At 39.4% G+C, this 16,646-nt stretch overlaps 3 protein-coding genes across 6 annotated transcripts; 1 reads left to right on the forward strand and 2 right to left on the reverse strand.

Moving 5' to 3' along the window:
- Window positions 1-67: 67 nt before the first annotated feature.
- On the reverse strand, window positions 68-3,521 carry LOC110982157 (putative methyltransferase DDB_G0268948). 2 transcript variants are annotated; one of them, XM_022240394.2, is made up of 6 exons: window positions 3,299-3,521; window positions 2,387-2,547; window positions 1,675-1,894; window positions 1,020-1,117; window positions 717-851; window positions 68-538 (listed from the first exon to the last, which is right to left on the reverse strand). In XM_022240394.2, exons 1-6 carry the CDS (start codon window positions 3,368-3,370, stop codon window positions 427-429), a joined length of 798 nt encoding a protein of 265 aa, XP_022096086.2. In that variant the 5' UTR covers window positions 3,371-3,521; the 3' UTR covers window positions 68-426. The 2 variants fall into 2 exon arrangements, with proteins under 2 accessions (XP_022096086.2, XP_022096085.2); XM_022240393.2 differs by having other exon boundaries at window positions 3,096-3,358.
- A 1,558-nt stretch (window positions 3,522-5,079) lies between these two features.
- LOC110982148 (putative methyltransferase DDB_G0268948) lies at window positions 5,080-9,960 on the reverse strand. 2 transcript variants are annotated; one of them, XM_022240372.2, is made up of 6 exons: window positions 9,784-9,960; window positions 8,924-9,084; window positions 8,585-8,804; window positions 7,365-7,462; window positions 6,655-6,789; window positions 5,080-6,218 (listed from the first exon to the last, which is right to left on the reverse strand). In XM_022240372.2, exons 1-6 carry the CDS (start codon window positions 9,898-9,900, stop codon window positions 6,110-6,112), a joined length of 840 nt encoding a protein of 279 aa, XP_022096064.1. In that variant the 5' UTR covers window positions 9,901-9,960; the 3' UTR covers window positions 5,080-6,109. The 2 variants fall into 2 exon arrangements, with proteins under 2 accessions (XP_022096064.1, XP_086991935.1); XM_087135809.1 differs by lacking the exon at window positions 5,080-6,218 and adding an exon at window positions 6,239-6,497.
- Window positions 9,961-10,970: 1,010 nt separating this feature from the next.
- Window positions 10,971-16,587, forward strand: LOC110982104 (ubiquitin carboxyl-terminal hydrolase 50-like). 2 transcript variants are annotated; one of them, XM_022240280.2, is made up of 3 exons: window positions 10,971-11,088; window positions 12,052-12,298; window positions 13,395-16,587. In XM_022240280.2, exons 2-3 carry the CDS (start codon window positions 12,180-12,182, stop codon window positions 15,118-15,120), a joined length of 1,845 nt encoding a protein of 614 aa, XP_022095972.2. In that variant the 5' UTR covers window positions 10,971-11,088; window positions 12,052-12,179; the 3' UTR covers window positions 15,121-16,587. The 2 variants fall into 2 exon arrangements, with proteins under 2 accessions (XP_022095972.2, XP_086992194.1); XM_087136068.1 differs by lacking the exon at window positions 10,971-11,088 and having other exon boundaries at window positions 12,053-12,298; window positions 13,071-16,587.
- Window positions 16,588-16,646: the final 59 nt, after the last annotated feature.

The following is a 16,646-nucleotide window of genomic DNA, read 5'->3' on the forward strand; positions in this document are numbered from 1 at the left end:
GAACCTTAAAATTAACTTTAAATAATCTTAAATGCACTTTTGATCTCAAAATTTTCTTTTTTTTAAATTTCAGCTTCTACTTAAAGACTACAACAAAATAGTTGCGTTACATTTAATATGTGTAGGAGTACACCGAGTCACCTGATTGTGATGTAGTTGAGATGTACAGAAATGAGGGGGACAATTTCTGACAAGATTTTCCTCGTCAGGTCAAGGAAGCTTTGTAAATTTCTTGTATTAACAAATTAAAATGTTTACATATTCATGAAAAGAAAATTTAAAATTCTTCTCAATGAATTGAAAATGGTAAAAGCAATTGCACGGACCTGGACAAAGACAAATTGCATTATCCATTAGGAAATGTCACATTTTTGACTTGGACAACGGCAAAGATCACTAGTTATTGTTTCAAGCAAAGCCATTCACCTACAAGCAGGTCTCCTCTTGTGGTTTTCTTCCAAGAAGCAAGACAACTGGAGATCTGACACGTATCTTGGCATCTTCTGGAGAACAATCTGAACTTAAGAGTTCCATCAACCTGGAAAAGACGATGGTAAAACTTCAACAAAGTCAAAATTGGAAGCTCAACCTGACCTACTTGAAGATTGACTTGGAAATACAGTTCATCCTCCGAGTACAACTTCAGCAGTCTGTCATCCATTATCCCATGGCAGTATAAATGCCCAAAGGACAGATACACTTGTCTGTGTTCTTACCGTTCCTGAACTTCCTTTAGGATATCGGGACCACTTGGATTCTTCTCCAGGTAAGCTTGATACGCTGACCAAGACTGGATGTAGTCCATGTAAGATGCCATTGTAGTGTCATATTGAATATCTAATGATTCATCTCTGGTTAAGAAACAAAAAGACAGTACATGTATTCATGAGACAAATCAACAGGCTCAACAATTAAAATCCTCAAACGGGTCCGGTTAAAGATTTTCAACATGCTTGGGCAGGCACGATACAAAGCGCTTTTTTCTTACTCACAAAAGGACTCCAAACTAATTGTTCTACCTTATATTCTCATCATAGGGGATGTGGATATCTGCCAGCCTGTTAAAAAGATGCCGTGCACCTGGGCTGTTATAGGATCCTAGAGTTACACCGCTAAGCTGTCATTCGTAAATATAATGAGAAAACAAAACTGATAGTTTAAGTTATCTCCACATTACTGATAAGTCAAAAATCTAGATGTGCGCCCTAGCATCTGCATTGCTTGCCAGAATATTATTCAGAATGCATAATAGGCTGCATAAATTACACGATTAAAGATCACTCGGTGAGATAAATCACTTATACTAGGCTTTGCATGCGACAGAACATGTGTCTTCAATGTAAGGAGGATTTCAGAACTGTCTCTTATTAAAGAACTGTTTTATTATTATTAATCATTGCTGGTAATGACACCAAGGATTCCTAAAAAGCACCATAGGCACTGTAGCTCGCAAGCCTGAAAAAACCTGTAGAGAGGAGAGAATGAGAAGCAGTCTTACCCTTTTCCTGCTTATATGTGTTTGTGTTTGAGGAACATGACCAATCAGAATACAAAGATGAAAGAATGGACCAATCAAAATACACGACTGAAGGATTAGCCAATCAAATTACAAGTACAAATGAATTCATCAGAAGAGATGACAATGCACCTATTGAAAATTAATAAATTCCTCACCTGCATGACCACATCCTTTAATTGTTCATTCTTTACGTCATCACCTTCAACCCAGGGCCGTATTTTGTGGTATGCATAGATTGCAATGCATCCGTTGGGTTTCAGTATTCTGTCCATCTCACGAAAGAACGCATCTAAATCAAACCAATGCACTGACTCTGCACATGTGATCAAGTCGACAGACCTGTCCGGTACAGCAATGCTCTCAGCACCTTCTATTCTGACGTCAAAATAAAATATAAGTGTTGGATGTATTAACATGTATATCGTAATTTCGCTCCGGAGACTCTGATACCTTTTATTCACCGTTGATTGATGAAAATTAGATGATGGATATTTTATGATCACAAGCAACTTTCATGCCCACAACCCAAAGACAGTGACAAACTGTGATGAAACTGCGGTAAATGGTTGTACAGTAAAAGGAATTTTTCTCCCTTAGAAATCGATTTGTTTCCCAATCCTTGATATTTTCCAAACATCATTTAAACGAATGCAAAGTCTGTTGCTGTGCAGTCTTAAGGTCCCTAATTTTGCCATTTATTGTGAAAACAATCAGCTTTCGCACAGTAGGTAGCCCAATTAGGACTTGGTGAAAACACTGTGGCGAACGTACTAGTTACATGCAACTCATGAATTCTAATTTCTGTTCGTAAGTCAACACCAAGACAAATACATATAATGCACAGAGGCACCTGAAACATTTCCTCACCTAAATTCAACATTTGGTGGATTCTCCAAAGACTGTGCAGCTCTTATCTGTGCCTCACTCACATCAACACCAATGACCTTTTCAAAATATGGGGCCAAAGGTCTGGTATTCTGGCCTGATCCGCACCCTACATCAACTGCGAGTTGAAAAGGCTCTGATGTCTAAGTATCGAATTAAAAATAATACATTTATTATCTTCTGAAAGCTCTGCATCGTTCAGGGATTAAAGGGTTTTGAAAAACCAAAATACGTAAACATGGCATCAACAAGCAGTGCCGACAATTGTTAAAAATTGTCACAATTTCCTCAATGTATAGCATCCGCTTCATCAAATCTGCTTAACGTAAATCGTTTGAGAATGTAAGCTTGTACTGCTGTACACCAAATACCATTTCCGCTGTGTCCACGGTCCCCACTTTGCTCACGGGTGCATTATATACAAGATTACTGTGGATCTACCCTGAGGCATTGGTGATTTCATTCTCTTTTATCTCCCCACGTTTTTCTCCCTTCATGCCGTCCCCCCTTTATTTTCGGGGGGGGGGAATTAATTCCCCTTTCCCCTCTCGCGACACCCATAGTCCCTGCCCCCCTTGCTGCAACATAACTCCCTCAATCCCAGGTCGTATTTTCAGCTCTGGATTTATAAAATAGCTTCGATCATTCTATGGAAGGATGGTTGACAAAAATGACGCGACAGAACTACTACCTTTTCACGTAGAAAACTCAAGCTTCTCTGGACAATTTCTGGAGGCCACCCGGGGCGATTTTTGAGGTAGATAGCGGCATGGTCCTCTTTTTTGAATTGACTAGCTTCTGTCGACATGGCTACGTTTCGGGCGCCAAAAGCGAGGTTAACTGGACCTGGGGCCCGGAGGTGCAGGTGCGGCACACACGAGACACACACCTTACCTGGGGTCTGATCAGAGGGTCCCTGGTCTGATCAAAGGTAGCTTGTGTCGTGAGCGATCTGCTGACACGCATAATCACTGTTACTTGACACGCTTTGACACCCGTACCCGTGTGCACGCACTCGCACCTTAGTACATTATGGCGTGCAAAGTTGATATTTAGTCCAGTATAGCAATATCATTTTTAGAAAAAGAGGTATCTCTATTAAACAACAGATTTATACGAGAGCCCTGGAGTGCCATCAAGTATATATTTTTTTGAAAAAGTAAAGTATATTTTTTCGAAGTTTGTGTCTACGAGATAATTATATGTTTTCCAGTTTCTTTTTACGAAATATATGTTTTGAGATCATTCTCTGTGATTTAAATTGTATTCAATGTTTCTATTTTTGGAATTTTTTTTACGAGATACATGTATATTTTTTTCCAAAGATTGTTAAGGAGATATATTTTTTCAGTTTTGTTTTTACATGTTAAAAATAATTCGAAAAGAGAAACAATGTTTCTAAAAAATAGATCACAGAGGAAAAAAACATATTTTGTAAAAACAAAATTTTGGAAAAAGTATATCTCTTAAAATCCAACTTAAAAAAACAAATATCTCATACAAACAAAATTGGAGAAAAACGTATCTCGTATAAACAAAATTGAAACAAATTTATCTCGTAAAAACAAATGTTTTCAAAAACAGAAACAATGTTTCTAAAAATAAATCACAGAGAACTGTCTAAAAAAATTATATCTCGTAAAAACAAACCTTGAAAACTATACTGCACTTTTTCAAAAAATATAGTTGATGGCACTCCAGGGCTTTCGTAGATTTACAAAATTAAAATTTTGCCTGTCTAGAAATTTGAGATACAGATATCTCTGTTGCGGGATAAAAAAAAAAATCGATTTTGCACGCCATACCTGAGCATAAAAGCCACTGACTATCTACTACAGTGACTACAGAGAATCCGGGTTTTGCGGTGGGGCGGGGGATTCTTTCCTTCAAATGATCTTCCTTTTTTCCACTTCGTTAAGACAATTCTCACCCCTGGATGAAGGTGGCATTGGCGTTTCTAAATTGCTGGTGATTCCAATACTTCAGAAAGCCAAAGCGTGAACGGCACAAAACTAGAATAACCAAATAAGAGGTTTTCCGAGCAGCATGCTTGTTCTTGGCCATTTGTGGGAAGGGCCATATTTTTGTGATCAGCTAAAGTCATTATTAATTTGGGGTTTCAAACCTCAGCTCCCAACGACTGGCAGATGAGAGCAAAAGCTGTAACTTTATATGAGAAGTCTCTCTTCATTTTCATTTGAAAAAATAAAAGTACTAAATCTCTTGACAATATCCCTCGAATAATGAAGTAATATCGATAAATCAACAAATCGTTTTTGAAACTTGAAAAGTACTGCACTGATAAGTGTTTTCAGTTGTCCGAAAAAATGGACAATTTTAAATGTTACAAAAAGTGTACTTTCAATATACTTAAAATAACATACATGTACATACCGAACAGTCTCAATATACTAATGCAGAGTATAACGTGGTACACAAAATTCGTCGAGGAAGAGTTCATCAAAGGCAAGGGTTGATGGGGGTGTCAATGGGTGTCTTTCCCCTCTAAAAAGGGGCCCCAAACCTTTTTTAAAGTAATAAGAGAAAGGCAATTTTCTAAATTACGTTTTCTTTCCAAAAGCATGATAAGAGCCCCAAAATGTAGCCACATTACAAAAAGGCAATAAAAGGTTACATGACAAACATTTCAAATATTAGTGCCGCTCCAACCGAAATTTGGTTCTGCATCGGCCCAAAACTGCACGGGTCCTTTAAACATGAATTAACACAAATACACAATCACATTTCAGACGTCCCAAGAAAACTTTAACTTACCAAACCAAAAATGAAAGAAAGCTTTACAATGGCTGTATAGCATCTAAGTTTCACCTTGCTTTTAAACAAATTGAATCGTTGAAATAAAAGAAAATTTTAAAATTCTGATTAACGAGTTGAAAATAGTAAAACAAGCAAAGTGCTTTCTATTTAACTTTTAAAACCAATAAAGCAGAGTATCAAGTATCTAACCAGTCCTACCGAAACCAAAAGAAGTTATTTCAGCATTTAACAGTTTCAATGTGCTGAAAAGCAGTGAAAAAAGGCAAGAAATTTAAACGACTCGGAGCTCTGTATGAAAATGACATTCTGATGTTATTTTTGTTACTAATTTTTACCAACATACACCTGTTCCATAGTACCAATTATTAATGGTTAGTTAAGATCAGATAAAAAGACATGATTACTCATGCACCATTCAAAAACAGTTGTGTAGGCTTTTGTTATCAAATAAGAAGTGACATTGATACATCTTTGTCAAGGTACTTTTGTTCAAAGATTCAAGAAGAGGAGAGAAGCATGGAGACTATAATCCTGACGGCAACTGGCCCTGGGTCACAGTTCTACTGAGCTACTCCCTGGTTACACAGCCAGCAGTGGAAAACACTACTCCAGGAAGATGTTGAAAGCAGTGAATTACATTAAAATAAAACACACTAAGCTCATGAGAACATTAGCACATGTGATAATCACTACTAATAGCGTGAAAGAAATATTTGCAATATCAATTCACATACAGACCAATCAAGAAGTTAATTAAAAGATATAACAACATGATTTCACTTATGTATCTTTACAAAAGATTCTTCTAACTGAAATGGAAAAGAGAAAAACAAAGACTGGTCATATGTTTTGTAAACAAATTTTCTCCAGGAAGACCCTTGACAAAGACATATCAATAAGGAGTTTTGAATTAATACACAAGCCCACCTACATAGGTGCCTCTTGTGGTTTTCTTCCAAGAAGCAAGACAATAGGAGATTTGGCACTTATCTTGGCATCTTCTGCAGGACAATCAAAACCTAAAATCTCCATCAACCTGGAATGACATTGACAAAATGTCAACAAAGTCAAAACTGCAAGCATACAGACTTGAAGATGCTATTATCAGCTGCCAACAGCAGTTTGCTAGAGTTAAAACTCACTTGGGTAATGCAACTCTATTTTCTTCGTTCTAAGACGTTAAATATAACTTCAACTTTGCTCCTTAATCAAATGTGCATAGATGAAAAACATGAGAATGGGATTTAGGACAGGGTTTATTTTGACTGAACTCCACTTTGAGGGAAACAAAGTCATTCCTTTGGCTGATGATGACCTGTAAAAAAAGAGTTGTAAAAAAATGCAAAATTTAACCTTACAAAAGTTGCTTCCAAAGAAATGCTTGCTCATTGGATACACAAACCAGCATTGAATCAATCTGTGCATTTAACTGAAGAGAAAATACCGAGATTAGCAGAAACCTTTGTTCTTACCGTTCCTGTAACTCCTTGAGGATATCAGGGCCACTTGGATTCTTCTCTGAGTATGCTTGATACCCAGACCAAGATCGGATGTAGTCCATGTAAGATGACATTGTTGTGTCAAGTCGCATGTCAAATGATTCATCCCTGTGTCCAAAGGCAACAGACAGAAATTCTTGCAACTGTCATCAGCTCATAAACTTCTGAGATATGACCAGTCCCCAAAGGACCATCTATACACTCTCCTCAGGCAGGCATCACATGCAGGCATCAAATAGCAAACTATGGTACATGTATATTGCAACTTTACAGAAATACCAGAAACACTTTTTAAAAAAATGCTGCATGAGTATAATATTCTTGACTGGCCCTGTGATTTCGCTTAACACATAAATTTACTTAACAATATTACTGCTCTTGGTTCCATGATATTTGTGACCCAAAATTCCCAAACCTGGCCGAAGTAGTTCATTTTGAACTGGGAAGTTTCCTCTTACTACTGTTAATTTCCAAACTTCAAAAAAGTGACCCAAAATAAAAAACTATCTGAAGAAAGCTTTGACAGTTACCAGCAATGAGTTTGTGGACTTTGCATCGGTCAAAATGTAACTGGAATATTTCCAGATAAAAGCTTATCGTTCTGTGGACTGATTGTAGACAGGTGGATCGCATTTGGTACATGTCTGGACAGCTTTCAAGTTTCAGGCATGATGTTCATGTACCTGAGAGTTTCTTCATAAGGAATGTGGATATCTGCCAGATTGTTATGAAGATGTCGTGCACAGTGACTGGTGTACGGTCCTAAAGTTACTCTGTCAAACTGTTAAAGATAAATAAGAAAATACCATGCAATTATTGTTCAGCATCTCACTTTTCACAAGTGCAGGGTTCATCAGGGGAAAGTCCGAGGGTCAACTATAGTTAACTATACTTCTACTAGTACTGCCCAAACGTTGGATGGTTTGGATTATCTAGTTGACACTTTGGGACCAGACCCCAGGGCATGGTCGCACAGGTGGTCATCAAGAGCGGATTTCATTTACCATAACGGAGGGAGCCATTCACATGAAAATAATTGTAGGAGATTTAAATGACCATGAATGCTGTGAGAATCGCAGCCAACGGTGAAATGTGAGCAACGATGAGATTTAAAAAAAAAAGCCCAATTTGGTCGTTCGAGTGTAACTGAATTGCAAATGCACGTTGTTAAAAAGCAACTGACTGCTGGTCGATCTAAAGTTTCAACCTGAACTTGCCCCAAGAGCCTTGATCTTTGTTCCTTGGACAGCCAGGAAGTGACTGTAGTAGTTGAAAAAGCTCATTTGGGTAAGTCTATGAAGTGAAGGCTGTAGAGTGTGACATTTGGACCAGTGTTAATTGAGCCAAGCCCATCACAAGTCCCTGTTAATCCATCACAAGTCCCTGTAAGTCCATCACAAGTCCATGTAAGTCCATCACAAGTCCCTGTAAAGTCCATCACAAGTCATCAAGTCTTAAGCCAAGTCACTGTTCAAACAACCTGTGACAAAACCATTTCTTTGTTGCTGTTCACACTGCAACTTACATGTATAACTTGGCCTTGTAACAAGATTTGTGACTGCATGGACTTAAATACAAGACGGTTTGCAGTTACACCACACGAACAAATAATTCTCTTTAGTGAGCCTGTGTGGTTCTGAAAGAACTGGCATTTTCACTCACAAAAACAGCGTGCTGTTTGTTTTTAGAAGCATTGAGTGAAACTTCTTGTTCTATTCAGAACATACACGGAGATGTTGCATTCGGGGCCAATCAGAGGGCAGGATAAATTCATCAACAAGTAACCAGCCAAGCAGAGTACATGCATGGGACCTGATGCATAGCTACACAAATCTCAGAGGCTGTGAAGCTATTTTTTGGACTCCATGAAGGCTGAAGTCTAGTTTGTGAACTTGATTCTTACCTGAAAAATCATGTCAGTCACTAGTCTGTTCTTTTCCTCATCACCTTCAACGCAAGGACGTATGTTGTGGTACATATAGATTGCAACGCATCCGCAGGGTTTGAGTATGCGGTCTACCTCACGAAAAAATGCCTCCAGATCAAACCAATGCACTGCTTCTGCACATGTGATTAAGTCAACGGAGCTGTCGGGCACTGGAATGCTCTCCCCTTGACCTTTTCTAATTTTTAGACAGACAGACATTACTGTTGGATGTACTGGTAGGTGTAATTACTCTATGAAATGATGTACAAATTTGTTAGGCAACACAGTTGTTTCTTAGAAAGAATACTTCCTCACCTATATTCAACATTTGGTGGATTCTCCACTGATTGAGCAGCTCTTATCTGTGCTTCGCTCACGTCAACGCCGATGACCTTTTCAAAATATGGGGCCAAAGGTCGTGTATTCTGGCCTGATCCACACCCTACATCAACTGCGAGTTTAAACGGATCTGGTTTCTGCATATCAAATGTTAAAAACTTATAAATTCCTTGCGCAAGTTCTGGGATGCTTGCGACCCAAACAAATTCTTCCCATCTGCGTAGACTAATGCAAGTGATGCATTAAATTTCCAGGAATCAACAATTTGACTAGCGATTCACATAGGCATCTGATTATTCAAAGTACATGTAAAACACTAACATAATAATCTGTGTTGACCATGGCCCCCATTTGGGCTGGCCAAGAATTAAGTCAACCAGTCATCCATGATTCCAGCACATTTTAGACATTCATTAGGATAGTAACACAATGTAGATAAAGTCATCTCATTCATTAACTCGAGCAACTCCAGCAAAATAGCATGCCTAGCCCGTATGCTGGAGGCATCTGGAAAAAAGTTACAAATTTCCAGACGTCTTGAGTGCTATTTTATTAATTGATTTCTTTGCTTCCGTTTTAAATTGTTTGGATTGTGTTTTATTTAGCTGTGACATCAATTATAACATGTGCTAATCTGCTTAATATATACGTATGCCACCTGTTACATAAACATTTATCTACATGTAGGTCTTTGTCGGCCAAGAAGTTTTTCCATGTTATGTCCCCGCCCCCTTCTACAATGCCCTCGGGTATTTGTCACTGAGGTCACTCAGCCAGAAAACGAACCAAGCTTGCATCGGTCGGCTACCGATAGCAAAATTAAAAGTAGATCTAACCTTTTCACGTAGAAATGCCAGGTTCTTCTGGATAATTTCCAGAGGCCAGTCGGGGCGACATTTGACGTAAATGGCGGCATGGTCCTCCTTTTTGAAAATACTAGTATCTGTTGACATATTGCTAGCGGAGAGCTCAGCAGGTGGGACCGGCTAGGGTTAAAATTTCGCGTGACTTGCAGGGCGCCACCTTGTGGTCAGTGTGCGACGTAAAAATTATTAGTTACTGCAACGGCATTTTTTGCAAAGTGGATCTCGTACCAGATTTGATTTGCTCTATGAAATTACTAAACCGATCGATGTCGCGGGTATTTGTACCTGTCACACCGGCCTGCGCATTGCATGGATCGTCCAAACACGTCATTCTTGATAAAACTTAGCTAACCCTTCTTTCAATGTCTCCAGCGAAGTGCAAGGAAGCAAAAAACTACATGCAGAAGCTTGAGTAGAGGATTGGATTTAACCAAATGTTTGTGGTGTTTCCTTGACTGCCTCCAAGTTTTGTGAATTGTTGAGTGGTATTTCTGCCATATTATTTTCCATCTTGTAAATCATGCTGAGTTTTCTTACTTTCCTTCTCGTTTCCAAGGGCTCCCAGCACAGATCCTTGACAATTTTAGTGGCTGTACCTGGTGTATTTTTGCAGTGTGCCAATTCATGAAAATTCTCCGCCAGGACGAGGCGCTTAAAAAGTACCTTTCTTTGGGGGTGGGTTCTTTTGGGCGGATAATTAAAAAAATCATTAGTTAACCTACTAAAACTTGAACATCAAATGGGAAATCTGAAGGACCAAACAACACATTGTTTTTGTTTGAGAGGCATCAGGGACTTCAGTTGCCTGCCATGGCCACTGGCGTAGCTAGGATTTTTCTAGTGGGGGTCACTAGGGGCATCATGGAGGAAGGCACCAGCATCTTATTGGGGGTTGCAAGGATGCTGAGTTTTTGGGGGCAAGCTTTTGTTAGCCTTGTTAAATATCCATTTATCTGTTGATGTTGTTGTTGTTTTTTTTTTTAGTGTGGGGGACACCTAGGGGGCACCAGGAATTTGTAGAGGGGACACGTGCCCCCAGGCTACGCCACTGGCCTTGGGGCTCCAAACTTTGTTGATTTTACATTATCAATTGAGCTTGAATTTATAGTTCAGTGCACACATATACGGATATCAATTTGGACGCGCACGCGACGCGTGTGTACACGCTTGAAGAGCGCCACCTTGTGGTTGGTGCGCGACGATTATTCGTTTCTGCAACGGCGGATTTGATGTAGGTCAACTTGATGTTCTTGTTCACCGAGTCTTTTGTCGCAGGTAAAGACAAATTCCAGTGTTTCCTCCAAGTACACACATTTGCAATTGACCTGAATTTATTTCATAGATGTTGCCATAAATGATGTGATTGTGTGCTCACATCAGATCTCATTTTGAGCGCAGGGTGTCGGAAATATGTGTGTTATCGCTAGGGCTATACATACTGTCATGTAAAAAGATCCGTTGCAGTTTTGAACATCACCTGCTATTAGTGCTAAAGATTGTTTTTTTGGGGGGAGGGGATCCCCATATATGCAGTGCCCCTGTGTAATGTAACGTAGTTCATACAACAAGGACTACAAAATATGTTTGTTAGTGCATTGATTTTGTCGAAATGTTTAAATCCACTAGGGCCTATGTCATTGCAAATTCATCCTTGCGATTAGCCTCGGAAAAGCAATAGCATGTCCTAAAAAGTAAAAATTAGCTGGGAAAATTTTGCAACACAAGGCCGACTTACTTAGATATGTTGGAAAATCTTTCAAATCAGTCTCATAGGCAGCATAGGGTTTATGCAGAGGGTTTCAAGTAATGTCTGTGTATAGAACTCTTTCTCCTTGTAAAATCCCATGTAGGCCTAGCCAATTTTTATACATCCCCCAAAACTTACATGCACGTGTACTTCAAGAAGTACATGATATGTAAAATCATTGTAGCCTAGGTTGGATTCTTAGTCATGTTTTGGTTTTCCAAAGGGCAAGTGATATTTAAAATCATTGGTTTTTAACCCAAAATTTCGTTTATATTCTTTAACTATGATTCTTGCACATCTTTGGATTTTTTTAAAAATGGAAGCAGCATCAAGGGACCATCTTTCAAGTCCCTAATCACTAACAAATGCACAGAGCTCAACTGCTGTAAAAATAGCAGCACCAACAGCAAATAATGAAACATACATTCATTTGACTCTGCATTTGTAACCATTTCTCTCAGTTTCAACCCAAAATTTTTCTTCCTCCACAGCTGTGTCCAAATAGCAACATCACATGTTTATGCACAAGTAGGGTATAGCTGTGCCTTCCTGTATCGGCCCTGGGAAGGAGGTGTTGTGGCTCCTACATTCATTGGACACATCGCACAAAGTGAAAACCATGGAGCTGTTTTGGACCACTCTTGGCAGTCTTGCGTCATGGTTGACTCACGTTCTGATTGAGTTCAGCCTCTTCATAGCAGTAGACTCAGTTGTGAAGGCCTCGTTGCCCTCGCTTAGGTGAGTGACGTCAACATTGCTTTGGAAACTGCAGACTTGCTATTCCACATTGGGCTGAAGCAGGTCCTCTTGGTTTGTATTTTTGTTCCATGCCTACCGATCCAAACTGAAGTTCTAAATGCAGAAAGCTGGGTGATTTCTGCTGCCTGAAACTTTAACCAATCACAGCTGGAGCAATAGCAAACGTCTGATGTGCATATCGCAAGGGATGCATGTATATGTATTGTAGCCTCCCTGTTTAGTAGACAGCTTAATTTGCGTGTTCTCTGGCAGTCACAGAAGCTGTTATTGAACAATTTTTCTTGCAATTTAAGCCTAATTTTTGGATGGTGAGTCCCAGACATGGATCACTATACACTTACTTGTTATTCAAAACTGATAATTACATGTATGTTCAGAGTGTTGAAATGTTGCTCATTTAACTGAATTGGTACACGTTTCCAATGAATTGATTTTTAAAAATGCAAGGCATTATCATAGCCAATGAGTAAACAGGAAAAAATCATTAGATCATACGTACCTCATTTTTCTCTCGGCAGAAATTCCAAATAGTTTGTCAATACGCAAGTGTCTGAAATCCTTCAGTGTCTAACATCTCGCTTGGCAGTACATTCATTGTAAGAAATCGCAGACTACAAACAGCCAACCACTGTTTGTCTAAGTTTTATTACTCATTTGAACAGTGATTCATTTTGGAGGATTGAAGAAGGCTCCCACTAACTATTGCTAAGGAGGAGTTAAACCAGTTTTCTTGACTGTTTTGCATTTGCAGAGAAGCTAGAGAGCGACAATGGTTGTGGTTTCTGGAATCGGTTGCACTACTGGTTTTAGTTTTGTTTCTGACTTTGTATGACCGCACACCCTACCTTCTCCTCCTGCTAACCATGGCCACCTTGGTCTTTGCTCTGGCCTATGATTGGCTGAAACAACTCTCTGATGGACAAAGTGGAACCCAGAACTTAAGACGTTCGCACACAACAGTCAATGTTGTAAACTCGACTGTGCATTTGAACGTGGCATCCTAAAAAATGCCCCACTTTGTGACCAATTGTTAGTGGCAGACCGAAATGAATTTCCTGTTTCTTCAAACTTGCAGAGATCCTGTGGAGCGCAGTAGGATGTGGTTTCTGGAATCGGTTGTACTGCTGTTTATTGCGATGTTCATGAGTCAGTTCAGCCACATTCCATATGTTCTCTTCATCTTGGCCTTCAGCACCATCCTGTCAGCTGTTCTTCACGATCGGATCGATGGGCAAAACTTGAAAACGCTTCTACCTTCTGCAAGAGAAACTGAACCTAACTTAAACAATGGTACGTGTATGTTGACTTCGCTCAACGGTTCAGCTCAGTCTGGAAAGTATCAGAATTTTGGTTCTGGGAGATTACGATATCATGCTAGAGACAAAATCAGTGACAAAACTCAAGTGCCTGCAACTACCCCAGTCAGAATGGACAACAAAGGTCTACTTGGAAACTGGCAGTCATACTTCCTGGCTGTGTTAAGGAGGAAGCCACCAGAATGCCAGCCACCAGGCTTACCAAATAGAGGAAAAAATCTTTGCTTTCTCAACGCTGTGCTTCAGTGCTTAGCCCATGTGCAGTCCTATGGAAATCTGGATCAGTTTTTTTCAGAAATAAGCAACAGATCTCAGGAAAATAATTTCATTGATTGCTACAGTGAGCTAGTGGCCAATTGCACTGTTGGAGAACACTTCTCTGGTGCAGTTCTCAACACCTTGCCATTTCGCAGAGCTGCGTCACAACTTTGCCCTGGATTGATCGCAGACCCGACAAGGGGTCGTAAACAGACACAGCAGGATGCAGCCGAGTTCTTAACGTGGCTCTTAACCACTCTGCATAACATCTTGAGAAAAGGCCCCTGTACTGCAGGATTCTCCAGTGATTCAGGTTTAGAGAAGCTCACAGACAAGGAGCAGCATTGTCTTAAAGTAGAGTGCGAGATGTTGTTGCAAGCTGCCCAGTCAATGTACGATGGGAGATGCGTCAAAGCAGTTAAAGCTCTTTCTGATTTGGATTGGAAGCATCAACAAATCCATGAGAGATCTATCATCAGTGACCTTTTCTCAGGTCAGATCCTTGAGCTGCGGGAGGGTGGCAAGCAGAACTGCGTATCTCTCAGCATCCAAGCTTTTAATGTTCTTCCTGTTCCGCTATCTGGGCCTCGTCAGGTGTCAGGACTTGTTTACTTGCAAGACTGCATCGGTGATATGTGCATTCTCACGGATGTGTCAGTCGACTCGCCTTCAACGTCTTTAGCGTCACCACCTGCTGGACAGTTTAGGAATAGAAATATCGATGATGTCAAGCTAGAGAATGTTGTTAATCTGTCAAGGCCTCCTTTGCTGTCGTCCACTCCTACCAAACCTGATGCATTAACCCATCTCCCCGAAAGTCCTACCAGTGTATCCAGAGAGTTCCGCTGCCAGACTTCTCTACGCTATCTACCAAAGTGTCTTGTCATCCAGCTGAATCGATTCAACCAGTTTGGCCGCAAGGCCAAGACCCCTGTCAGTATCCCCCTCCGTGGCCTGAACCTTAATCCGGCCTTGTTTGACCAACAGGTTGCTGGGCAGCCAACACCTGTTAGCCGAAGTTGTATGTACGACTTGGCTGCTCTGTGTGTCCATGAAGGAGCCCAAAGCTCTTGCTACGGTCACTACGTCGCCTTCTGCTTGGCTAGTAATGGTCACTGGTATCGTATGGATGATGAGATTGTAAGAGAAGTAAACATGCTATATGAATGCAGCTCTCCGACTCTCAGAGAAAATGCATATCTCTTGTTTTATATGAGACGACATTAAGATACATGTACCAAGTGCTAAATTATTACTTATGTGACTTATTTTTCCAAAGTTTGAATATTTACATGTAAATCTAGTCAAATTTTAATCGTTCTAGTAGCATATATCCAGGAAGTGATTTACCACTTACAATAATACAATAATCCAATACATACATGTACAACTTAGCCCACCTAAAATGATTGTGTATGCCATAATTTGTTGTGTAAGTCGCAGATGAAATTTTCTCTTTATTTGTTGCGCAGCTTTCACAACAACACGCGACGTAAGTAAAGTTACACCGTTACTTAAAGTTTTGTGAATTGGCTGCTGGTTTCTTAGAATAGTTTTTCAAATTTAATTGACAGTGTGCTATGCTGAGACATACACTGTATCATACATCCCATGGTGCTTAGTCCAAACTATGTACATGTGCAGGATTGAGTTATTGAAGCAGTATCCTATCCAGTTCATTTGTTGTGGAATATTGTTGTTAGCATTGTTTAAGATGGTAAACCTTCTCTGCAGTGGTGATTTTAAATGAAATTCTGCTGTAATGTTGTACATTGCATGTTGAAAATATTCCTTTTTTAAAATTTCAATCTGTAGTTGTTGACACACTGCACATATTTTTACTTGTGCATGCAAAGAATTGAATATTTTAGAGAAAGTTGTGCAATGGCTACGTAAAATTTCACTTGTGTAGCTGACGTGTTTTGTACATGTACACCAATGCCTTTAATTAAAAAAAGGAACAAATATTTAAATAAGTTCTCAGCACACGAAAATTCGTCTTAAAGATACTGTATGTGTGTAAAATAGTTCATCTCCAAACTACAAATATTCACATTTTCAGAGTGCCTGAATTTTAATGAAGATTAATTTGCAGTTGAAGTATCAGTTTTTAACGATCACCGAAATTTGTTATCTCTTATTTTATGCTGAACCCCCATGCTTTTAGATTTTTCAAATCCACTGCAGTCTGACAGTGTCTTGAAGGGGTTTCATGGAGTTTGGAAAAACATTGAATTATTCAGGCTATGTGTATATTTGTACATGTAAATTCCAGACATTTTTAAGTGTTTTACCTGTAAAATAACACTAAACACTTCAAGGAAAATATTTGTACAATGATTTTTACAAATTTTCTTCATGGTACATGTACATACATGTATACAAAGATGTCGGCAGAGTACAGACTGTGTGACCTTTAACTTAGTCCCATTGGCTTTGAGGCTCTCTAAAAACTGGATTTGTGTGGTGTTAGTTTTAGTGTCGAGTCAACACAAAGAACTCGATACAGTCTGAGATGAGTATTCGAAATGACAAGGGTACACAAAAACATGTTTATCAACATAACAAGACTGCAGTATATTCTATCAGTACACACAGAAATGAATGTTCACCAGTCTGACATTTACTGTAAATACCATTCTCTCTCTAAACAGCTGTCCCCATCTGAGTTTGAATAAACATAAAATCACCAGAGCAAGTGTCAATTTCTCTCGTATATGCTGTTGGCAAACCATAGCACACGCATTTCAGCA

This window comes from Acanthaster planci, linkage group LG04 (genome assembly GCF_054643075.1).
Source record: "Acanthaster planci isolate LZ-2023a linkage group LG04, COTS_SCS, whole genome shotgun sequence".
In the NCBI taxonomy this organism is placed as follows: domain Eukaryota; kingdom Metazoa; phylum Echinodermata; class Asteroidea; order Valvatida; family Acanthasteridae; genus Acanthaster; species Acanthaster planci.

Coding starts and splice junctions, on each gene's coding strand:
- LOC110982104 (XM_022240280.2), top strand. CDS start 12,180: ATGGAGCTGTTTTGGACCACTCTTGGCAGTCTTGCGTCATGGTTGACT. Junction 12,299..13,394: donor GCCTCGTTGCCCTCGCTTAG/GTGAGTGACGTC, acceptor TCAAACTTGCAG/AGATCCTGTGGAGCGCAGTA.
- LOC110982148 (XM_087135809.1), bottom strand. CDS start 9,900: ATGTCAACAGATACTAGTATTTTCAAAAAGGAGGACCATGCCGCCATT. Junction 9,085..9,783: donor TGGCATTTCTACGTGAAAAG/GTTAGATCTACT, acceptor TTTGATATGCAG/AAACCAGATCCGTTTAAACT. Junction 7,463..8,584: donor TGACTGACATGATTTTTCAG/GTAAGAATCAAG, acceptor TATCTTTAACAG/TTTGACAGAGTAACTTTAGG.
- LOC110982157 (XM_022240393.2), bottom strand. CDS start 3,212: ATGTCGACAGAAGCTAGTCAATTCAAAAAAGAGGACCATGCCGCTATC. Junction 852..1,019: donor CCCTATGATGAGAATATAAG/GTAGAACAATTA, acceptor TTTCTTAACCAG/AGATGAATCATTAGATATTC. Junction 539..716: donor CTAAAGGAAGTTCAGGAACG/GTAAGAACACAG, acceptor CGTCTTTTCCAG/GTTGATGGAACTCTTAAGTT.